Source organism: Lepus europaeus, chromosome 16 (genome assembly GCF_033115175.1).
Source record: "Lepus europaeus isolate LE1 chromosome 16, mLepTim1.pri, whole genome shotgun sequence".
In the NCBI taxonomy this organism is placed as follows: domain Eukaryota; kingdom Metazoa; phylum Chordata; class Mammalia; order Lagomorpha; family Leporidae; genus Lepus; species Lepus europaeus.
The window spans coordinates 91,444,005-91,467,601 of NC_084842.1; the positions used below are offsets into that span (position 1 = coordinate 91,444,005).

Consider the following 23,597-nt stretch of genomic DNA (forward strand, 5'->3'; position numbering starts at 1 on the left):
TCACCCTTGCGGTAACTGGTGGTGCTGTCCAAGGCAGGCCACTGTGGGGCCATCACCAGGTCCCGTGGAGAGGAGGGACCGCTCTCTCGCCTGCACCGAAGCTGTTCCCGGTCCAGGCCTCTGAAGCAGCCCGGCTGGGGCTGAGGCGGGGGTCTCCTAGTGTTACCAGGAATCTACCCGGGTGGGAGCCGGATCTGCGGGCGAGGGAACGGGGCGGGGGGGGGGGCCGCTGGGGGTTGGGGTCCTCTCCCTAGACCCGCGCTGCAAGGACCCCGAGAACAGGGGGTGTCCGGGTTCCCGTAGAGGGGCCCGGGCCTGGCCTGGCGGGGGGTGAGGTCGAGGTCTGGGTCGGAGTCTCGCCGGGGCTGGGGCTGGGGGCGGAGTCCGGGTCTGGCTGGGGCCAGGGTCTGCAGCCAGCGCTCCCCACCGCACCGCACCGCACCCTGGCTCCGCCCCCCGCCCCGACCGCGCGGCCCCGCCCTCCCCGTCACGCCCGACGCGGGGGGGCGGCCCCAAGTGACGCGCGCGCCCCGCGCCCCGCGCCCCGATCCCGCGCCCCGCCGTGCCCTTCAGCGCCGCAGTCGCTGCCGCCACATGGACCGGGCCGGCCCGAGCACGCCGCGCTGACGCCCGCAGGTGAGGGCTCCCAGCCCCGGCCTCTCCCCCTGCCCCGCGGCCCCGGCCCCGGCCCTGAGTCCCGGACCCGCTCCCCGCTCCCCGCTCCGCGTACCCCGGCCCCGAGCGCCGGCCCCGCTCCCCGCACCCCGCGCCGGGCTCTCCCGCGCTCCAGTCCCGAGCCCCGGGCCCGCACCCGGGCTGCAGCCGCGAGCCGGGCTCTCTCCCGCTCCCCAGTCCCGAGCCCCGGCCCCGCACCTCGCACCCCGGCCCCTGCTCTGGTCCTGGCGCCCGCACCCGGCGCCCCGCACCCCGGCCCCGCCCAGGTCCGCTGAGCTCCCGCGCTCCCCACCCGGCGGCCGCTGTCCCCGCCGCGGTGCTGAAGCGGCCCCGCGCCCGCTCCTTCTCCGCCTCCGTCCCCTCTTCCCGCCGTTCCGTCCCGGCCCCGGCCCCCCCACCCCGCCAACCTGCCCCCGGCCCCCTCCTCCCTCTGTCCTTTCGTCTTCGCGCTTCCGCCCAGGGCGCCTCGCCAGCCCGCACAGCCGTGCGGCAGCGGGGCAGGCGGTGGGCCTGGGTCTTCAGTCTGTGGGCTCTCAGCCCGGGCAGAACTTGGGCAGAGCCGGGGGCGGCAGCGAAGGTGCCCTTGGGGCCAGCCCTGCAGGAGGCGTTCCCTGCCCAGCCCCCTCCCCGCCCCCTGGGGGGAAGGAGGTCAACCCGGGACCCCCGGGGCTGGGTCTCCCACACAGGGGCTCTGCGGCACTGGGTTCACAGGAAGCCTGCAGATGGGGGGTGCCCAGCCCCTGTCTGCCCCCCAGGCCGCCCCCGTGGCTTGGCACCACGGTGGCTCCTGGTCGGAAGGCACAGCCCCCCCCCCCCCCCCCCCCAGCCCCAGGAGCTGCAAGGCAGAGCAGTCACCTTCAAACGCCCCTGGGCCGCCGCTCTGCGGCTGTGCCAGACTCCTGGAGCCGGGCCCCTCCCTGCAGGCGCCTGCCCGCTGCCCTGGCCGGTGCAGGGGCCAGTGCGCTCCAGCCCACCCCGGGGCCCTCCCTCCCCACGGCCGCCTTCCTGTCCCGTGCAGGGGCCAGCCCACGAGGCATCGGGACCCCAGACCTCGCCAGGGGAGGCCGCGCAGGGGACAGGGAGGAGCCCCCGGGCCTCTGACCACTCCGTCTCCCCCAGGAAGAGAACTCGCGGCCACACTCGCATGTGAATTCTGACCCTCGCTGAGGCGCTGAGACCTTGGTCATGGAGTTCGTGATGAAGCAGGCCCTGGGAGGTAGGGAGTGGGGGCCGGGGCCAGGGAGGGGCGTGGGGCTGCCCCACGGGGAGCAGGTCCAGACGGATGCACCGGCTGTGGCAGCGAGGGGCCACTGCGCACCTTGTGGACACCCCAAGGGGACGAGCCGAGGAGACAGGGGCAGGCGGGCAGGGCAAAGCTCAGTTGGAGGACCCTAGGGTAGGTCCCAGCCAGGCCTGACGGGCACGGCATCTGCAGGCCGGCAGAGCTGTGGGAAGCCCGGTGGGTTTCACCCAGGTGGTGGCGGCACTGTCCCCAGGACCCGGGCAAAAGAAGAGGCCCAGGCAGCTTGTGGGGCCCAGGCCCCCTCCACCAGAGCGGTGCCACCTGCTGCCTGACCACTTGCTGGAGACCCGTGGCTGGGTCCCTGGCCAGGAGGTGGCGGGCAGTGGTCTGAGGGGCTGTGAGGCTTTGGGGCTGTCTGGGTGGGTGTGGGGTCTGCGCAGGGCAGCCTGTCCTGGGCACCCAGCTCCCCCGGGGCAGCTCCTGGGATGGGGCCTGTGCCAATGCCTGCGTCTGTGCCGGGTGGCTCTCAGGGTGGCCCTTGTCTGACCCGGAAGCCTCTGTCCGGGAGGGCTCTGCTCAGAGGCAGCAGGAAACGCTTGAGCCCGGCCCAGGCCGCGCTCCCGGGGCTGTCAGGGTCCAGGGTGGGCTGCAGCTGAGTCCAGCTGTGATGCTGACGTCACCGGGACCAGGCTCAGGGACCAGGCAGGGCCCAAGCTCCATGACACGTGTTGTGGGCAGTTGGCCAGCGGCTGGCTTGGGCCCTGAGGTGGGCCTCTGGAAACCACTGTCTACACAGGTGAAGTTAGCCAGGGAATCTCCAGCCTGGATTCGCTCTTTGTGCCCCTGCAGTGGCTGTGAGCAGCCAGGGGTGGCCCCTGGGGGACCCCGCTCTCCGATGGCTACACAGGGCGCCTGGACACTGAGCGCGGCTGCTGGGCGGTGTCTGGCGTCCTTGAGCCCCGGGCGAAGGCTTCCTCTCCGAGTGGTGACGTTTCTGGGTCTCTGGTGAGGGCGAGGGCGAGGGCGAGGGGCAGGTCCCAGCCGGAGGTCGGCAGAGGCACTGAGGGAAAGAGAGCCTGGACGCAGGACCCTGGCAGGAGCAGGAGCAGGAGGGCTCCAGGAAGCCACCCAGGGAGGACAGGCGGGGGCGGGGACAGAGACCCTGGCCTGGGCGCTGTGGGTGTCCCGGGGAGGAAGGGCAGACGCCGGGCCCCCACAGGACAAAGTCCGGGGAAGATGCCAGCTGAGACCCAGGCACTAGGAGGAAAGTGACTGCAGGGCAGGGGTGGAGACAGACACGCACCCCCGCGCACACACGTGCACGCGCTCACAGACACGCAGGAGGGAGAGGCACTGGGCGGCCACACACACACGTTCACGTGCGCAGCACCCCCGCGCACACACGTGCACACGCTCACAGACACGCAGGAGGGAGAGGCACTGGGCGGCCACACACACACGTTCATGTGCGCAGCACACGTGTGCACACACGTGCACCACTCACAGAGACGGAGCAGACACGAGGGGAGGGTGGCCCCCTTACCCTGTGGCATTCACCGCCGTCTCCAGCTCCCTGGGCTGCCAGCTCCCCTGCAGGGGGCAGAGGCCCAGGACCTTCCCGTCTGCCCGGCTGGGGTGTCAGGCAAGCCGTGCTGGGGACACAGCTGTGGGAGCTGTGGGAGCTGTGGACGCAGGACCTGCAGCAGACGGACGGCGCCCCTGTGCCGGGCTTGCCCACTCGGGCCGGTGTCACGCAGGCTCCCTGGCAGGGGCGCTGTGGACAGGTGCATGCTCCTGGCCCTCGATGTCCAGGCAGCTGGCCTGCGGGCCTCTCGATGCGGAGAGCCGGAGGGAGCCTGGTGTGGATGGTGGTGAAGTCCAGGAGGCTCCAGGACTTCCTCCTGGTTGCTGAGTGAGTAGCAGACGCTGCTGGTCCTACCATGCCCTGTCCCTCTCGGCCACCCTGCTGGACACGGAGTCCCATGATGTCACCTGGGAGCAAGAGGGCGGGGCTTGGGGTCAGTGCTGCTGGACAGAGAGGCGAGCATGGTCCCCGCCCAGGGCGGGCTCCCGTGTGCCCAGCTCAGCAGTGGTGCCCTGGCGCTGTGTCTCAGGCCCCGCTCCCTCACCTGGCTCCCTCTGACCTCCTGTCCACCCCCTACCTGTGCTCTCCCTGGGCAGCCCGAGGCCTGCTGCCCGGATGGTGCCCTGCTCTTCCCGACCTGTGACCTCACAGCTCAGCCTCGGGCCGCACTGTCCTGGGGTTGTTTGTATGACATCTAGCCACTGACTGCCGGGCCGGTCTCCCTCGGCCAGCGTGGTGTCCCCAGGGATCTGAGCAAGGCCCCACTGGGCAGGGCTGGCATCAGTCTCTGCTTGTCCCCCACTGTGGTCAGGAGTAGCCTGGCCCCACAGCACAGCCCACCCTGCTGCCACCCTGGCACTGGGACGTGGTCCAGGCAGGGATGGTGGAGCTGGTGCAGGGGAAGCAGCGATCTGGAGGAAGACTCTAGAACGTTCCGGGCTCGGGGCTTCCAGTGGAGAACCAGAGCAGAAGTGGCTTGGGTCAGAAGAGCAGGGGTCAGGAGTGACTGAGCAGGGCTGTCGTGTGCCACCTTCATCCTCAGGGTGCGTCTAGGCCTGGCCTGGTCCTCCCAGCCTCCCAGTGGCTGCTGCTGCTCCAGCATCACACCCACAGTCAGGAAGGGAGGGAGGGAGACGCCAGCGCACAGACCCTCTATCTGTTGAGTGAACGCATTTGTCCCCAGCAAGAGAGTAAGGTGCTGGATGTGCCCAGCTCACACCGGCTCGGGAGCGGGGCTGGTCCTCCACAGACAGGCGCCTGCCGAGTGCGTGTCCCGGAGGCTGCGTGCGTTGCTGGAGGGCCCGGCTCGTTCTGCAGGCCTCTCACCCGGCTCTCCTGGAGGCAGCAAGGACCCTTCAGAGACGCGGCCACGAGTGCTTTGGCGCCGGCCGCGTCCGCGTCCTCGGGCTTGGCGGCGCGGAGAAAGCTTTTGTATTGATGGCCCCGGCGACGGCGCTCTCCCTAATCCTCTGCTGACATCCGACGCTGGGAGTTGGGCTTGGGGACTCGCAGTGAAGGCTGCGGTGCCAAGGGGACGGGACGGGTGACAGGTGGCAGGTTCCGGATGAGCCACGGTCCCGGCAAAGCGCAGTGCCAGACTCGTCAAAGGTACACCTGCACTGGCTCACCCCTCCCCCACTCCTGCTGCTGCAGGGGCTTGGCTGGGGGAGGGGCGGCTTGGGCAGGGCAGCCCCCTGCTCTGCCTGTGCCGGTGGGGGCCTCCGTGACCTCCAGCGTCCCCTCTGCTCTGCACTCTCCCCCCTCCCAGTCCCTGGGGGCTGGGACCCTGACTTCCGGTTGGGGGGCAGGTCGTGGTCTCGGGCAGAGCTGCAGGCAGGGGCTTCCCCTGGCCTCCGTGCTGCTGGGCGGACGGCCGACACTGGCCTCACTGTCCTGGGCCCCGCTGGACGGCAGCTGTCCCCTCCCCACTGCGGCCCCGGCTGCACCGCCAGCTCCGGGGAGCGGCTGAATGGAGGGACGAGGATTACAACCGTCCCCAGAGCCGGGCACCATCTGTCACTGAGCTTGGCTCTGTTTGGGTCACTAATTGGCATTTTCATCTCGCCTCTGTCTCCGTTTGTCCTCTCCCGGAAGCCAAGATCAGACGCCACCCGGCGCTCACTTCCCAGGGCGGGGACAGCAGGGCCGGCCCCAGAGCTGCCTGGGGGGGGGGGTGCCCTGGAGACCGGGGGACCCCGCCAGCACCTCCAGCAGAGCCTCTGCCTCCAGTGGCGGCTGCCGCGTGGGGCTCGGCTGGACCCCCCAGTGAGCCGGTGCAAGTTGCCCTGGCTCCAGCAGGGGTTCACCAGATTCGCCTGTGGTGGTTTTCCTGACCTCGGCCAGGGCAGGGGCTGAAGCCAGCCCTGGGACAGCAGGTTCTGCCCTGCGCCCTCCGACAGGCCAGGCGCTGCAGAGCGGCGTCCAGGGAGGGCCCTTGCAGAGGGGAAGCCCAGGGCCAGCGGGCCAGCCAGCCTCCGTCCTCGTGCGTCCGTGCCCTGCGTGGACCGTGACCTGAAGCCGCGCCAAGCAGACATCGAGGTCTCGCCCGGCCTCTTGTGTTTTCTTCCTGCGTTTGCCCAACATGGCCCGCTGTGCCTGTTGCTGGCGCTTTGCTCTTTTACCAGATCAGACCCTTGGCTTTAAGGCGCTGTGTCACCGTAAGTGTATTTGATCTAACCCTTCCCAAGGTGCATTTTGCCTTCTTAAAAAATATTTATTTATTTGAAATGCAGAGTGACAGAGAGAGAGGGAGAGACAGATTTTCCATCCGCTGGTTCACTCCCCCAAAAGGCCACAATGGCCAGGGCTGGGCCAGGCCAAAGCCAGGAGCCAGGAGCTCCGTCCAGGTCTCCCACGTGGGTGCCAGGGCCCCAGCACTTGGGCTGTTGCCGCTGTCTCCCAGGTCCGCATCGTCACAGAGCTGGAGTTGGGCTTGAACCCAGGTACGCCGAGTGGGCCACAGGCGTCTCCGCCGCTGGTCTCCGTGCCGGCTCCTGCGCCATGTTTTTTTTTTTTAATCCTCCGCGGTGTTTTGGAACATGCACACCCTGTGAAGAGCCTCACAGAGGCTCCGGTTGAGTTCCGCCGACGTTCCTGGTGCTCCCTGCCCTGCCCTGCCCCCGCCGTCTGTGCCTTGTGCTTGGGGTGACATCCTCTGTTTTCCTAACACTTAAATCTTTAATATCTGCATCCAATGTTATATTTGCAAACAATTATTTTTAGCATGAAATTAGATTCTTCCCCTTGTCGTTAAAATGGTGCCTGCTCGTGGCTGGGAGAGGCGCACAGGGCGTGTAAAGCCGTGGGCAGGACGGCTGAGGGGCCGCGTTTGAGTGGCTCACTCCCTGTGTGAACACGCTTGGAGGCGGTGCGTGGGGTCGAGACCTCGCAGGCTGCGGCAGGAAACAGCTTCCTGCTGTGCCTTACGGTAGCCCAGCTGGGCGGCCTCTGCTCGGCGTGAGTACCCTGACGCCCACATTGGCGTGCCCGGGTTCGAGTCCCGGCTCCAGTCCTGACTCCAGCTCCCTGCTCCTGCACCTGGGAGGCAGCGGTGGTGGCTCAGGTCCCTGTGCACCTGCCACCCACACGGGAGACCTGGGTGCAGCTCCTGGCTGCCAGCCTCCACCTGGCCCAGCCCCGTTTTGGGCACTTGGGGGCGAGCCAGCGGGTGGAAGGTCTCTGTGTCTGCGGGTCTTGGCATTTCCTGTGGCAGGTGCCAGCTGAGCCAGACCTTGCCTCCTGGCAGTGACCAGGTCAAGGGTGTAGCCGCGTGTCTGCGGGGTTGGCTGGGCGGGCTTCGGCCCATGCTCCCTAAGGCCCGGCACCTCCACTGCCCACCATCCCCCTCGACCACGAGGCTCGGAATGTCCAGTCCGTGCCTCGCTGGGGGCCATCCGCCACCCGCCCACTGCGCTCTGCCCAGGAGCCTCTCTTCTGCTGACTGCTCCAGGACAGCGGCTCCCCTGTCAGGAGCAGGGGCTTCTTCCCGGTCTCCCCCGTGGGTGCAGGGCCCAGCACTCCGGCCGTCTTCTGCTGATTTCTAGGATGCGTGAGCAGGGAGCTGGATCCGAAGTGGAGCCGCTGGGATGTGCACTGGTGCTCTGGTGGAATGCGGCGGCGTCACGGGCTGCAGCTTCACCCGCTAGGCCACAGCACCAGCACCAGCAACATCTTTTTATTATTATTATTATTATTAAGAATCATTGTATTTGTTTGAAAGACAGAGTTACAGAGAGAGGTAGAGCCAGAGAGAGAGGTCTTCCATCTGCTGGTTCACTCCCCAGATGGCCACAATGGCTGGAGCTGCGTCAATCTGAAGCCAGGAGCCAGGAGCTTCTTCTGGGTCTCCCACGCGGGTGCAGGAGCCCAAGGACTTGGCCCGTCTCCCACTGCTTTCCCAGGCCATAGCAGAGACCTGGGTTGGTAGTGGAGCAGCCAGGTCTCGAAACTGGTGCCCACATGGGATGCTGGCACTGCAGGTGGCGGCTTTACCTGCTGCACCAGAGCGCCGGCCCAACAGACTCTGTAATACCTGGTGGTTGTGCCTTGCATTCACTGATGATCTGCATGATTTGCTGGCCCTTAACTCGGGGATCCCAGCGACACGCTCGGCACCGGTGTTGTGGGCTGGACCTGCCAGGCCTTGGCTCCGCGCCTTTGTGTTCTGATCTAGTCTGGCTTTGGTTCTGGGCGGCTCACTCAGAAGCTTGTGTCTCCGTGAGAGTGCTCAGAGCAGCGTCTGTGCAGGCTCGTTTTCCCCAGTCAAGCCCGCGCCCTTCTTGCTACTCTGACACCTACAATTGGGAAGACGCCGCTGAATAACAAATCAAGACCCAGCTCTGGCTACCTGGAAGAAACCTAGCTGTGCTAACCCACCACAAGCCAGCAGGACTGTGTTAGTATCAGAGCAGATTGCAGAGCAGACGTTCCTGGGATAAGGAAGGCCACGCCTGGGGAAAAGGGAGTCGGGCAGGCCAGCGGTCACGGCGGCCGCAGCTTGTCCAGCTCCGGAGCGCCCTCGGGAGACAGCAGAAGCGGACAAGTGCAGACTCTGAGGTGGAAATGCCCACGACCGGGTAAAGCAGTGGACAGACGGCTCGGCAGGACGGCAGGACCTGGATGCCACCGTCAACCAGGCTGAGGTGGGCATGGGACGAGCACGCTCTGACACACGGGACGGGACAGCACGCGCTCTGACACACGGGACGGGACAGCACACTCTGACACACGGGACGGGACAGCACGCGCTCTGACCACACGGGACGGGACAGCACGCGCTCTGATCACACGGGACGGGACAGCACACGCTCTGACACACGGGACGGGACAGCACGCGCTCTGACACACGGGACGGGACAGCACACGCTCTGACACACGGGACGGGACAGCACGCGCTCTGACACACGGGACGGGACAGCACGCGCTCTGACACACGGGACGGGACAGCACGCTCTGATCACACGGGACGGGACAGCACACTCTGACACACGGGACGGGACAGCACGCGCTCTGATCACACGGGACGGGACAGCACACTCTGACACACGGGACGGGACAGCACGCGCTCTGACCACACGGGACGGGACAGCACACTCTGACACACGGGACGGGACAGCACGCGCTCTGATCACACGGGACGGGACAGCACGCGCTCTGACCACACGGGACGGGACAGCACACTCTGACACACGGGACGGGACAGCACGCGCTCTGACCACACGGGACGGGACAGCACACTCTGACACACGGGACGGGACAGCACGCGCTCTGATCACACGGGACGGGACAGCACACTCTGACACACGGGACGGGACAGCACGCGCTCTGACCACACGGGACGGGACAGCACACTCTGACACACGGGACGGGACAGCACGCGCTCTGACCACACGGGACGGGACAGCACACTCTGACACACGGGACGGGACAGCACGCGCTCTGACCACACGGGACGGGACAGCACACTCTGACACACGGGACGGGACAGCACGCGCTCTGACCACACGGGACGGGACAGCACACTCTGACACACGGGATGGGACAGCACGCGCTCTGACCACACGGGACGGGACAGCACGCGCTCTGACCACACGGGACGGGACAGCACACTCTGACACACGGGACGGGACAGCACGCGCTCTGACCACACGGGACGGGACAGCACACTCTGACACACGGGACGGGACAGCACGCGCTCTGACCACACGGGACGGGACAGCACGCGCTCTGACCACACGGGACGGGACAGCACGCGCTCTGACACACGGGACGGGACAGCACGCGCTCTGACCACAGGGGACGGGACAGCACGCGCTCTGATCACACGGGACGGGACAGCACACGCTCTGACACACGGGACGGGACAGCACGCGCTCTGACACACGGGACGGGACAGCACGCGCTCTGACACACGGGACGGGACAGCACGCTCTGACACACGGGACGGGACAGCACGCGCTCTGACACACGGGACGGGACAGCACGCGCTGACACACGGGACGGGACAGCACGCTCTGACACATGGGACGGGACAGCACACTCTGACACACGGGACGGGACAGCACGCTCTGACACACGGGACGGGACAGCACGCGCTCTGACCACACGGGACGGGACAGCACGCGCTCTGACCAAACGGGACGGGACAGCACGCGCTCTGATCACACGGGACGGGACAGCACGCGCTCTGACACACGGGACGGGACAGCACGCGCTCTGATCACACGGGACGGGACAGCACGCGCTCTGACCACACGGGACGGGACAGCACGCGCTCTGACCACACGGGACGGGACAGCACGCGCTCTGATCACACGGGACGGGACAGCACGCGCTGACACACGGGACGGGACAGCACACGCTCTGACACACGGGACGGGACAGCACGCTCTGACACACGGGACGGGACAGCACACGCTCTGACACACGGGACGGGACAGCACACGCTCTGACACACGGGACGGGACAGCACGCTCTGACACACGGGACGGGACAGCACGCGCTCTGACACACGGGACGGGACAGCACGCGCTGACACACGGGACGGGACAGCACGCTCTGACACATGGGACGGGACAGCACACTCTGACACACGGGACGGGACAGCACGCTCTGACACACGGGACGGGACAGCACGCGCTGACACACGGGACGGGACAGCACGCGCTCTGACACACGGGACGGGACAGCACGCGCTCTGATCACACGGGACGGGACAGCACACTCTGACACACGGGACGGGACAGCACGCGCTCTGACACACGGGACGGGACAGCATGCGCTCTGATCACATGGATGGAATGGGAAATGAGCAGCAGGAAGAGACGTGGGAAACTCCAAATGTTCTGGAAATTGGACAGCACCCTTCTGGATAACCTGTGTGCACGAGGAGGGGAGGGGCGGGAGGGGAGGAGCCACGAGCAGGCAGAGCCGTGCACTGTGAGGACCGGGCTCGCAGATGCTTTGCCGTTAACATGGAAAGAAGAGCAAGTGAAGCCCCAGGAAGCAGAAATCAGCAGAACGATTAAAATGGGGAGAAAGGACCCAAAACTTCTCTTTAAGATGATCAATAAAATGGAAAGATTCGTAGCTGGAGTGGGTAAGCTGGCGTTACTACAGACTTACAGAGAGGAAAAGAGTGTTGTGGCACAGCGGATTAGCCAAAGTCTATGATGGCTGCACCCTGCATCGGGACGCCAATTCCCAGCTGCTGTGCCTGCCATCCGGCTTCCTGCCAATGGCCTGGGAAAGCAGTGGAGGACGGCACATGGACCTGGATGGAGCTCCTGGCGTCTGGCTTCAGCCCAGCTCAGCCCTGGCTGTTGTGGCCAGTTAGGGAGTGAACCAGCAGATGGAAGACCACCCCTCTCTCTCTCTCTCTCTCTCTCTCTCTGTGTAACTGTGACTTTCCAGTAAAATAAATGAATATTTAAAAAGACATCACTTGTTCACTTGAGAGGCAGGTGCACACACACAGTGAGAGGTGGTCAGCCCCCAGACGTCTGTGGCCCGGAGCAGGAGCTCGATCCAGGCCTCCCACGCGGTGGCAGAGCCCAGCTCTGTGAGCCACTCCCGCTGCCTCCTAGGTCGGCGTCAGCAGGAAGCTGGAGTCAGAGCAGGCGTCCGGGTGTGGGAGGGCCGTGTCTCTGACCTCCAGGCTGAACGCCTGCTCCACGTAACTCCCAGTCGGACTCCTGAGGCGGTGCCACGCTGTGTTCCACAGCGGCTGAACCACGTCTCGTTCCCACCACCAGGGCACAGGGGTGAGAGCAGCCACGCTGATGGCTGTGAGACGTGTCCCGCTGTGGTGCGGACGGACACTTGACTCATCTTGTGAGTGCGTGCTCCGTGGAGCTTCAGAGAACCCGTGCTGTTTCAGGGCTCAGGTTCAGCGGGAGCCTGGGGCGCAGCCCCCCAGGCCTCTTCCTGTCTCCAGAGCAGAGACGCTCACGCACGCTCATCCTCGGGCTTCTGGCTCCACTTCCAGCATGCGTCTGGGAGGCACGGCCGCGGTGCACTGCTGGCCCCGCCTTTCTCCAGGCCACCAGGGGCTGCTCCCCGTGGCTGTGGTCACCCTCTGGGGACACCGTCTGCCTCCAGCAGAGTGTCAGCAGGCTCAGAAGGGTGACCATTCCTCGGGGCTTGTCCATGCCCAGCTGGAGCCACCGGAGACGCGTCCTGTCCTCGCAGGGTTCCACGGATGCCCCTCCAGCGGAGCTGTTCATAGTTTCTGGCTTGTTATGGACACCGTAAGGCAACGTTACGGCTAAGTGTTGGGCATCGGTGCTGGCTCTGGCATTCTGCTGTAGTGCACACTTGGTCTGGTGGGTTTTGACTTCAGAGATGTCTCAGCTAGAGAGCTGGGAGAGGCGGGAGCCGAGGGCCGGCTGGCTTCTGTGGTTTTATTTCCTTGGGGAATGCCCACGCGAGCACGGCCGCGCCCCGGCTGACGAGAGCTCAGGTCTGCAGCTGTTGTCTGGGTGCCCTCTGCTTCTGCTTTTCTCCACCAACTCTTTTCCTTTTTTTAATTCTTGGCCTTCAGTTATGTAGATATATATTGTAGTTGTTTACGTATTTCAAAGAGTTAAGCAGAGAGAAAGGTCTTCCATCTGCTGGTTCACTCCCCAATTGTGAGTGAACCCAGTTGTTCGCTCCCCAGCTCCACAACGGCCGGAGCAGCACCGATCCTTAGCCAGGAGCCAGGAGCTTCTTCCAGGTCTCCCACGTGGGTGCAGGGGCCCAAGCACTTGGGCCATCTTGTACCGCTTTCCCAGGCCACAGCAGGGAGCTGGGTGGGAAGCAGAGCAGCCCAAACCTGTGCTCCAAGGTAGAACGCCAGCCAGCCCCCCAATGTAGTCTTGGTTCTGCTTGAGCTCAGTTGTGCTGGCTGGCTCTGCCCACTCCTAGGGCCGATTGCACTGCGATCACCAGCACCTGGCCAGGCGGTTCCCGGGGCGCCAGCTCTGCGGGTGCTCCGTGTGTCTGTGTGCACGGTCAAATCGTGCGTTCGAGTCTGGCTTCTTCGCCTCGCACAGCTGTGGGGATTCTTCCCCGCTTGTCTTCATCGCTGTGGGTGCACCGCGGCCCACCCATCGTGGGCTGCAGCCTCTGGTGCTGCAGAGAACTCTGGGAACATTCAAGTTCCTGCCGATATGTGGACATCAGTTTTCGTTTGTCTTGGGTAAGAGAAACTGCGGCGCCGTTTCTGGGTCATACTGCGGGCGTGTTTAACTTGATGACCTGAGCTGTTTCCAGAGTGACTGTGCCCCCGGCAGTGTGCAGGCCTCGGTTCTCCCATGTCCCTGCCGACACTTACTGTGCTCAGTCTCCTAGACACGTGAGTGGGCACAGGGTGGCATCTCAGTGGTCTGCGGCTGAGCTTCCTGGCGGAGTCGGGCAGCTGTGTCTGTGACATCCAGGTTTAGCAGCGTCTCGTGTTCTTTGTGAAACGCCTGCTCAGATCCTCCTCAGCTGTGTTCTTGCTCTGAGTCTGCGAGTTCTCTATGCATTCTGCCTGTAGGACTTTCATCAGACGTGACTATGGTTCTCAAGTGTATTCTCTTAAAAATGGATTTGAGGGGCTGGCGCGTGGCGTAGCTGGTAAAGCCATTGCCTGCAGGGCGGATATCCCATGTGGGCACCGGTTCAAGTTCCGGCTGCTCCACTTCTGATCCAGCTCACTGCTCTGGCCTGGGAAAGCAATGGAAGATGGCCCAGGTCCTTGGGCCCCTGCACCCGCGTGGGAGACCTAGAGGAGGCGCCTGGCTCCTGACTTCAGATCAGTGCAGCTCCAGCCATCGCGGCCAATTGGAAAGTGAACCAGCGGATGGAAGACCTCTCTCTCTCTCTCTCTGCCTCTCCTCTCTCTGTGTAACTCTGACTTTCAAATAAATAAATAAATATTTAAAAAAAGTATTTGAGAGGAAGAGGGACAAAGACACAGAGTGAGAGACAAAGAGCTCCCATCCCCCGATTCACCCTCGGAATGCCCCCAGCGGCACTGGGCCAGGCTGACGCCGGGAGCCAAGAGCCACGACCTGATCCCCCACGTGGCAGCAGGGACCCAAGTGCTTGAGCACCACAGCTGCTTCCCAGGTTCACGTCAACAGGAAGCTGGGTCCGGAGCCAGAGCTGGGAACGCAGCTGTCACCACGGATGCTAGCCTCAGCTGTCTGTGGCTGCATACACAATGGTATCTCTTAGGTTTTAAACATTCATCGTCCACCAAATATTTCCCGAGTGGCTGCCATGTGGGGGGCTCTGTTTAGGTGCCGAGCTAAACAGATAGCTAAACAGATAGCTAAACAGATAGCTAAACAGATAGCCGTGAGCTGTCAGCAACTCCTGTGAATATAAAGCAGTTCTGAAATCAACCCTGTCTTCTTCCAGCGCATACACTGTGTGTCAGTGTGGCTGACAACAGGTGGGCCAGAGCACTGTGGCCACACCGGGGGCCAGGGCTACACGTCACCTTTCGTGCTGGGGCAGTGTGGGACAGGGCTGTCTCTTGCCGCCTTCGGGATTCTGCACCTCCCCACACTGTGAGGTGGACAGGTGTCCACCGCGTCTTCCCAGCCCCGTCTGCGCCTCCCCCTCCCTGAGCGCCAGTGCCCACTTCTCCGGGCAGGAGCAGAAGCTCTGGGAGGAGTGCAGGAGGGGTGGGGTCAGAGGCCAGGGAGACCCGGCTGGAGGGGTGCCCCCATCCAGGGTGCGGCGTGGAGCCGCTTCACACCCCAGCTTCCTCGTCTGCCACTGGGTGATGTCATGGCACCTGCCTCCTGGGGCAAGGGGCGGGGGGCTCTGGGCGGGGACAGCAGGCACCGAGTACAGGATGGGGAGCTCAGGGTAGGGGTGGGGGCAAGGGCACGGAGTGAGACGCAGCCCCACCCCACCCAGCAGCTCTGGTGTCTGCGCCAAGAGAGCAAATGGCGATTCCGGCTCAGGAGCCAGGAACAAGCTTCCCGCGGAGCGGCCCTGGCGCCTCCCTCCCAGCGTTTGGAAGCGTTCCGGAGGCCGTTCCTGCACACTGGGGGTGGGAGGAGGCACGGGGGCTGCTTGTGGCTCCCTGGTCCCCTCTGACAGTGTGGGTGGCGGGGCTGCCGGCCTCCCTGCTCCTCCTCTCCTAAAGGTGGGGTTTCCCTCCCCGGAGCTCAAGTGGGGCCGCCGAAGTCCCTGCAGGACACCCACAGAGCTCAGCACACAGTTGGTGCTCAATAAATGCAGCTGTCTTGACTGGAACCGAGCCTGTGTGGTGGTGGGGGCAGGCCTTGGGGTGCAGCCCACCTCCGCGCTGCTCAGGAGAGGAAAGTGGGCGAGGAGAGAGACGGGATGAAGCCGCTCTCGCTGAGTGCGAACCAGCGCAGAGCAGGCAGGCTGTGCGGTGTGTCCTGGCCTCCTCTGCCCCTGCCGGAGACCACGGCTCGGCAGCAGAGGCCCGGGCACGCGTGGGAACCGTGGGAGGGGGCGTGGCCCGGCTCCCTCTCTGACCCAGTTTCCCGCCAACCCGTGCCCTAAAATCGGCTTTGCAGAATTTCGCAGAAGCAGCTGAGAACTGACTAAAGGCTCTCGGTTCTCTGGCGCGGCCGGGTCTGTGCCATCGGCAAGTTCCTGACACAGGCTGGCTCCAGGGCCCTGCAGTGACAAGGGCAACAAGATGGCCAGAGGAAGTCGGGAGGCCCTCGTGGCGCGGAACGGCTCAGCCCCAGGCGTCCAGTTTTCAGTCCAGAACACTCCACCAGAACCCTGTTCTCGTCCCGCCAACAGGTGGCGGCACACGCTCCGCCCTCGGAGGCTGGAGAGGGCCCTCGGGGTCTGCGGCTGGGACCAGGGCGGGGGGCAGAGCGCTCTTTTCAGCCCGGAGTCTCTGGATTCAGAGCAGGGAGACGCACCTCCGGACACGGGTGGAGGAGGCACGGGTGCAAGGCGCTCACACTCAGCGGGTGGTTTCCACCTGAGGCATGGACTCAGGTAGCTGGGGTGGTGCTCAGGAGGTCCTGCCTCAGGGGAACCAGAGCACACACGCAGGGGAGGCTGAGTCCCAGAGAGGGCGTGGGTGTCACTGGTCCCGCCTGTGCGAGGGGGGGCAGCCCGTGCCTCCAGTCTGCATACACAGCAGGTGGGAGTGGCGCTCTGCTCCTGCCGGTTGAGGGCCATGGTGGGACGTGGCTGTGACTGTGGCAGGGGCCCTGGAGCCTGGGCAATGGGTGCCTAGCCCAGCCAGGCCCTGACACCCCGTGGCCCTGCAGGGTGTGGTGAGCTACCTCCTGGGCAACACCGCACGACTCAGTGCAGGGGCTGCTGTGCCGAGGCTATAATCATTCCTGTTCCATGGGCCGAACCACAGACAGCATGGTGGGGTGGGGAGGGGAGGGGGCCGAGTCAGGAGCTCCTGAGCAAACAAACAGCAGAGAAGTCGGGGCCTTGGTGCCTGAGCCTGACCAGAGCACTGACTGCTGGCGTCAGGCCTGGTGCCCTTCCTGCTCCTGCCCAGGCCTGCCGATCTGGAGAGTCTGCCAGCCCCGCTGAAGGTTGACCCTCGACTAGGCACAGGCCCAGAGATGGCACAGACCATACACTGGGAGCCCCGTCCCCAGCCACCCCTGCACAGAGTCCCACCTGCAACCCTGCCGCCCTCCAACCCGCGGGTCCTGCACGCGCTCCCTCCCGCACAGCTGCCTGACTGCTTGCCCTCCTGCCCCCAGGGGCCACCAAGGACATGGGGAAGATGCTTGGGGGTGACGAGGAGAAGGACCCCGATGCTGCCAAGAAGGAGGAGGAGCGGCAGGAGGCGCTGAGGCAGGAGGAGGAGGAACGCAAGGCCAAGTATGCCAAGATGGAGGCCGAGCGAGAGGCCATGCGCCAGGGCATCCGTGACAAGGTGGGCACAGGACGGGACTCGCCCCAGGGAGACGCTGGCCTGGTCTGGGCGCAGCAGGGGCCCGCATGGGGTCTTTCTCTGTGGACACCTGTGCACAGGACAGGTGCCGGGACATGGTCCAATGGGGGCAGCTGTCACATCTGGGCCGGGGGTTCCCCGTGAGGCCGGTCTGTCCTGGGGGAGGCCCTGTGGATGGGGCAGGGGCCTGCTGTTGGGGCCAGGGATCCTCGGAGCCTGGGTTTGAGGTCAGACCTCTCTAGGCAGGGAGCTCCCTGCCTTCCTGGATTCACAAAGTTGGGGGCTGGAACCAGCAAGGCGGGCAGGGTGGGCATGTGAGGGGGTGGGTGTCCAGCTGACAGTGGCCCCTGTTCTAGTCATCTGAGTGACCTCCTGGGAGTGAGACCCAAAGGGTGCTGTGGCCAGAGCGGGCACCTGGATGAGGGCCTGGGTCCTGCTGAGAGCCGAGTCTAGCACAGCCACATGCAGCTACCTGTTCAGCTGGGGAGGAGGCGGCTCCGGAGAGCCCGGGGGGGGGGGGGTAGGGGGCAGTCAGCGCCTGTTGGGTGCAGGGAACAGCAGTGGGAACGGGGCCTCCAGTCCTGGGGCTCAGGACCGAGAGGCTGTCGGGGGGGCCTGTGCCTTCCCTCACTCCTCCAGTGCCCTGGGACTGTGCAGGGGGAAGGCTCGGACCCGGGGCCCCTCCTTGCCTCATCCGACCCCTGAGAGGACAAAGCCGCCTCTCCTGGCCCCTTTGGGAGCTGGGCTTCTGAGGTGGATGGGGGCACAGGCAGCATGGCGCTCGTGTGTCCAGGACGCAGCCTCCTCCAGACGTGTCTCACCTCCTGCCTCTGGGTTCTTGCCCCTGCCACCAGCCCCACAGGCTGTGAGTTCCAGGGGTCCATGTGCTGGCCGGGCGCCCTCTCTGGTCATCTCCGTGGGTTATTGTCCTGGGGACTGGCGGGCATCTGGCCTGGGTATCTGTAGCTCAAGAGCCTCAGTGCCCGTCCAAGTAGGGCAGCCTGGACACTTCGTGGAGTGACTGGCCCTTCAGGCAAGCTCAGAGTGACCACGCAGTCCTGGTGGGGCCTGGGGCCTCCCTGGGCCCCGAGGGGAGGACCCGACTTCCTCCACGCTGCCACATCTCCTGTGTTTCCGAGCACTCGTGCTCCCAAGTCCCTCTGCCGTGTGTGCCCCACACCGGTAAACAGGCGCCATCCTGTAGGAGCCCGCCTGCCCGAGCCCCTGGCTGGGGGAAGTGCTCTCTGGCCTGACCTAGTTTCCCTCTCCCAGCCCACGCGTGGCCCTGCAGGACACTGAGCACACACTGCTGCCCTTGCGGAGTGAGGCAGGCCGCTGGGGAGGCCCAGTGCGCCTGGTTCCCTCGCCCTGGCTGACCGGTCAGTGAGGTGTGGGCGCCAGATGTTCGGGCCTGGCGACCATGGCACTCCCAGCTGTGCCGAGGGAAGAGGGGCTGAGGACGCTCGGGGAGGCCCTGCTGGGGGTGGGGACCAGAGCAGCCTCTGCTCAGATCCCAGCTGGACATGGCCCTTGCAGCCCCAGGTCCGAGGCTACCCACAGCTGTAGGGGAGGGGACAAGGACACAGACAGCCCCCATCTGGGAGTAGGGGGAGGGGCAGGGGGAGGGGGCAATAAGGCAGACATGGCCCAGGGCCTCCACCTGGGCGGAAAGGCCCCCTTCCCGAGGCAGGTGACCTAGCATGTGTGTGTGACCTGGTCCTGCCTAGCACTGCCCCTGCTGGCGCCCACCTCATCCCCCCTTGGAGCTGGAGGTCAGCCCTGGCTCAGGGGAGACCCTGAGCCCCCAGCCTGGGTGGACCCACTCCTGCCCTGTGCCCGCCACTTGTTTGGTGGTTCGTGGCCTCACCAAGACTGCAGTGTCCACGCTGCTCTGGGGTGTTGGCAGGGGTGTATTGTCACTGAGGCCACCCCAGGGTTATCACAAAGCCTCTTGAGAGAAAAGAAGGACCCACGAGTGGCCTTCCTGCCTGGCGCAGCTGCTGGGGCCCTCAGGCCGCTACCCCACGTGTCACGTGTGCCCGAAGTCCATCCTCGGTGGCCTCGCCTCTGTGTGCCTGTCCTGCTGCTCATGAAGACCCTTCCTGGAGTTGGGGCCCCCTAGAGCCAGGATGGCCTCATCTCAGCAGTAATTACCTTGACCAAGGTCCTGTGCAAACACACCCCAGATGACGTGGGTTTTGGGGTGACACGATCCAGCCTACCACAAGGGGGGACAGGACATACACAGGGGATGGGAAAGCTGGATGGGAGCAGAGAGTGACCAGGTGTCGGCTGAGGCCCCACGGGGCTGGGGCGCCAGGACATCTGATGGCTGGAAGCAACCAGCGAGCCAGCCCTTCTTTGAACTTTTCGCCGGGGTGGATGTGGGGGGCTGGGGTCACTGCTGCATCAGGGAGCCTCCGTCAGGCCTGAGGGTGTGACCAGCAGAGACCAGAGGTAGGCAAACCGGTGGCCCACAGAACAGCTGGCTCTCTGGCTGCCCCTGCTGGCGCAAGGCTTCCTGGGGCGGGGGTCTCCCCAGGTCTCCAGCAGCCTTGGGGCAGAGGCTTTTCCTCCTTGGCCGGGTGGGCTGGGTGCTTCGGGGAGACTCGCTGATGCGGACCCTGCCCTGTGCCCTCAGTACGGCATCAAGAAGAAGGAGGAGCGCGAGGCCGAGGCGCAGGCGGCTATGGAGGCCAGCTCCGAGGGCAGCCTGACAAGGCCCAAGAAGGCCATCCCGCCGGGGTGCGGGGACGAGCCGGAGGAGGAGGACGAGAGCATCCTGGACACGGTCATCAAGTACCTGCCCGGGCCGCTGCAGGACATGTTCAAGAAGTAAGGCCCCGCCGCGCCGCGCGCGCGAGCCCGGACCCTCCGCCCCTGTACAGACCCGGCGGAGGGGCCGCGGGCGGCCGCGCGCCGCGCGCAGCCCCGACGCGACACAAGCCATAGTCCTAGGCCGCCCTCCCGCGCCCTCCCCGCACTGCCGTCGCCGCGCCGCGCCCACACTCAGGAGCACAGCCATAGCGAGGCCGGGGGCCCGGGGCCCTCGCGCCCCCGCCTCCGCTCGTCTCCTCCGAGGGCCACCAAGCAATAGGCTCCGAGTCCCGCCGCCCACGTGCGCTGAGCGCCGCGGGCCCGGCCCGGCTCTCCCGGCGGGCGGACCCGGCCCCTGGCCCGTCCTCGTGCCGTCCGCTTCACAACATGTCGAATCTCAGGTAAATGAGCCCCCCGTGTTTGCCGAGTTTATCGTGACAGCGGAGCCGCTGTGTCCACGCTGCGGGCCAGGGCGCGGCCCCGCGGCGACCTTCGCGCCCGCCCGCAGCTCTCAGCGAAGCCATAGTGCGGCTGCAGCCCCGCCCCGGCCGAGCTTGGCCCCCGCTCGCTCTGCGCCCGCCCGCCCGCCCGCCCGCCCGCGTCCGCGTCCTCCGGAAACGCCCGTTCCACGCGCTAAGCCCGCTCCGAGCGGAAGCCCCGCACCCCGTTCCCGCGCGGGGCGCCGGCCGCCAGCTTAGCGTGGACCGTGGATGTCGTGTCCGTCCGCCCCGCCGCGCCTCCCCCTGCATGTCGGGGCCCTCGCGTGTGTCCTCCCCATGGGATCACAGCCAATAAACTCCGCAGCGATTTCGCACCGCGTGTGTTCCTTGCAGCCTGCTGGGCAGCCGCGGCGCGTGGCGAGGCCCTGACCCGCAGGGCTGCCCCCCAAGTCCTCAGTCGCAGGCACCCCGAAATCTGCTCGGCGGGGGCCTTGTCCACGGGGGCTGGGGTCCCTGCCTGGCCCGCGTCTGCCCCGCGCCCCCACCCTTGTGTCCGCAGAAGGGGCCCGGCGCCCTCGGAGGGGGTCCCTGCACGGACCCGGGGCGCCCTCGGACGAAGCCCCCGCCCTGACACGGCTCCAGGGGAACCCGCGATGGCGGCGAGGCAGTAGCAAGGGCGGGGCGTGGCAGGCCAGGGACGCCGGGCGGGGGAGGCCTCCCCGCCGGATGGAGGGACCCCCGGCTGAAGAGGACCCGCCCACCCGATGGATTTCCCACCCCAGCTGAGAACCCCCTAGCCCAAGGGACCCGCCCCCTGGAGAACCCCCCAACCCGAGGGACCCGCCCCCCCAGAACCCCCTAGCCCGAGGGACCCGCCCCCCCCAGAACCTCCTAGCCAGAGGGACCCCCCCCAGGAGAACCTCCTAGCCCGAGGGACCCACCCCCCCCAGAACCCCCTAGCCCGAGGAACCCGCCCCCGCCCCCCCCAGAAGCCGCCCGCTCGGCCTGAGGGAGCCCCCCCCAGGAGAACCCCCCAACCCGAGGGACCCGCCCCCCAGGAGAACCTCCTAACCCGAGGGACCCGCCCCCCCAGAAGAACCTCCTAGCCCGAGGGACCCGCCCCCCCAGAACCCCCTAGCCCGAGGGACCCGCCCCCCCAGGAGAACCCCCTAGCCCGAGGGACCCGCCCCCCCCAGAACCTCCTAGCCCAAGGGACCCGCCCCCTGGAGAACCCCCCAACCCGAGGGACCCGCCCCCCCCAGAACCCCCTAGCCCAAGGGACCCCCCCCCAGGAGAACCTCCTAGCCCGAGGGGCCCGCCCCCCCCCAGAACCCTCTAGCCCGAGGGACCCGCCCCCGCCCCCAACCTCCTAGCCCGAGGGACCCGCCCCCCCAGGAGAACCCCCTAGCCCGAGGGACCCGCCCCCCCCAGAACCTCCTAGCCCGAGGGACCCGCCCCCCCAGGAGAACCCCCTAGCCCGAGGGACCCGCCCCCGCCCCCCCAGAAGCCGCCCGCTCGGCCTGAGGCCCCCCCCATCCCCGGCCTGGTCCTAGGGAGCCCGGGGGCCCACGCTGCAGGCGACAACAGCGTCCTCGGGCCTTCGCGCTGGGCCGCCCCCGGGGCCTCCTCTGGGAGCTCTTGGTGGACACAGCCTGCTGAGGGGGCCGTCGGAGCCACTGCCCACGCGACGTGGGTTCGCAGGGGCCGGACGACGCCGTGGCGGGGCGCGGGGACCACGCTGCGGCGCGGGAGGACACACGCGCGCTGAGGCACGCGGGCGCGCGGCGGGGCCGGGCCGGGCCGCGGCGATTGGCCCTGAGAGTCACGAGTGGAAGCCTGGCCAGTCAGGAGGCGCCTGCGGCCCCGTTGTGCTCCTGGCGCGTCCGACGGCTCTGCTCCTGACGTCCCGGGGGAAAACCAACGCGCTGCCTTGCGCGAGGCAGGGGACGTGGGACGGGAGATGGGGACAGGGGAGAGGGGGTGGGTGGTGATGGAGAGACCGGGGAGGCGGGAACAGGAGTGGGAAGCGACACGCGGCGACAGGAGGGGCTGACTGTCCAGCTGTGGGACCAGGGCTCTGGCCTGTGGGGGTCATTTCTCGCCCTGCTACCCTCACCCTACCCTTGGGTGGTGGACCCCAAGGCCAGGGCCTGCTGCGCGGCTCTGGTGTCTGAAGGGACCATGCCGTGGGCAGGACACAGGGTGGAGGGAGCAGGTGTGACAGGTGGGAAAAGGCTGGGTGCAGGACCGGGAACCCACCTCCCATCCCCCCAGCCTGGCTGTCCCCACACCGCAGCGCCGCCATGGCCTCGGGTGCCGGGACAGCGCAGGGACATGGCTCAGAAGGTACCTGCTGCTGTCTGTGGGTGTGGGTGGTGACCCAGGTGGAGGTGTGATGCTCTGGTGTGGGCCCAGTTAGCTGAGTGGCGCGGTCCAGGGGGGCTGGAGGAAGGCCTAGAGTGGGGACCACAGAGCAGGGTGTGGCCGAAGTGCAGGGCCGGGGCAGGTAGCAGGACAGGATTGGAGGCGGACAGCAGGTGTTTCGCGTCATTAGCAGACCTCGGCCCTAAGAACTGGCCTCTGTTGTGAGTTCTGTGGGCAGCTGCAGACCGCCCCCTGGGAGGGTCCTACACTGTCCAGTGACCAGCCTTTGATCCTCCTGGAGGAGCCCCCAGTGCCAGGCTCAGCTTGTTGACAGATGCCCGCCAGGCCCTGCGAGGAGCCCAGGCAGAGCACTTCCTGGATCCCCACACCCGCTGAGAGGGCAGGCCTGGCTGGGGCTCCCGCCTGTCCTCCCGGTTCTGTACGGCTCACAGCCTGGCGTGAGCCTGGAAGTGAGGGGATGCTACAAACCAAAACCAGCCCACAGGGAGGGCAGTGCCCAGCGGCTGAGGCCTAGTGGCAGAGCACAGAGTCCCGTGGACAAGGGCTGTGGCTGAATACAGGGATGAATGGGAGGTGAAGCCCACCAGCCCGGTGAGATCTTCCCGTGACGGGGGAGCTGCTCTGGCCTCCACCTGTCCTGTCAAGGGCTGTGACCAGAGCAAGACTCAAATGTCAGCACGACGGGCCGGAGCCACGGCACTGGAGGCCACGCTAGGCCTGCGATGATGGCATCCCACATGAGCGCTGGTTCAAGTCCTGGCTGCTCTGCTTCCAACCCAGCTCCCTACTGACGCGCCCGGGAAGGCAGCAGACAGCCCGAGTGCTCGATCCCCTGCCCCCACGGAGGAGACCTGGTGGAGTTCCTGGCCTTGGCCTGGCCCAGCCCTAGTGTTGTGGCCACTTCAGTGAGCCAGCAGATGGCAGGTCTCCGTCTGTGCCTTTCAAAGCAAGCCCGACGTGAAAAGGATTTTGCTGCAGCCGAACAAGTCATGCGTGGCAGGCCCCAAAGTGGATTCTCTCCAGGGCTGGCTGCTCCTGCGTGCTGGTCTAGGATTCGGG

General features: G+C 66.3%; 1 protein-coding gene across 1 annotated transcript; it reads left to right on the top strand.

Moving 5' to 3' along the window:
* Window positions 1-582: 582 nt before the first annotated feature.
* On the top strand, window positions 583-19,735 carry CPLX1 (complexin 1). The gene is made up of 4 exons (XM_062213688.1): window positions 583-636; window positions 1,795-1,891; window positions 16,703-16,878; window positions 19,538-19,735. Exons 2-4 carry the CDS (start codon window positions 1,861-1,863, stop codon window positions 19,733-19,735), a joined length of 405 nt encoding a protein of 134 aa, XP_062069672.1. The 5' UTR covers window positions 583-636; window positions 1,795-1,860.
* The last annotated feature ends 3,862 nt before the right edge of the window (window positions 19,736-23,597 follow it).

Bases quoted from the DNA above. Each gene is read 5' to 3' on its own strand.
- CPLX1 (XM_062213688.1), top strand. From the start codon at position 1,861: ATGGAGTTCGTGATGAAGCAGGCCCTGGGAG. The intron at 1,892-16,702 runs GTAGGGAGTGGG...TCCTGCCCCCAG, and splicing joins GATGAAGCAGGCCCTGGGAG to GGGCCACCAAGGACATGGGG. The intron at 16,879-19,537 runs GTGGGCACAGGA...CTGTGCCCTCAG, and splicing joins GCCAGGGCATCCGTGACAAG to TACGGCATCAAGAAGAAGGA.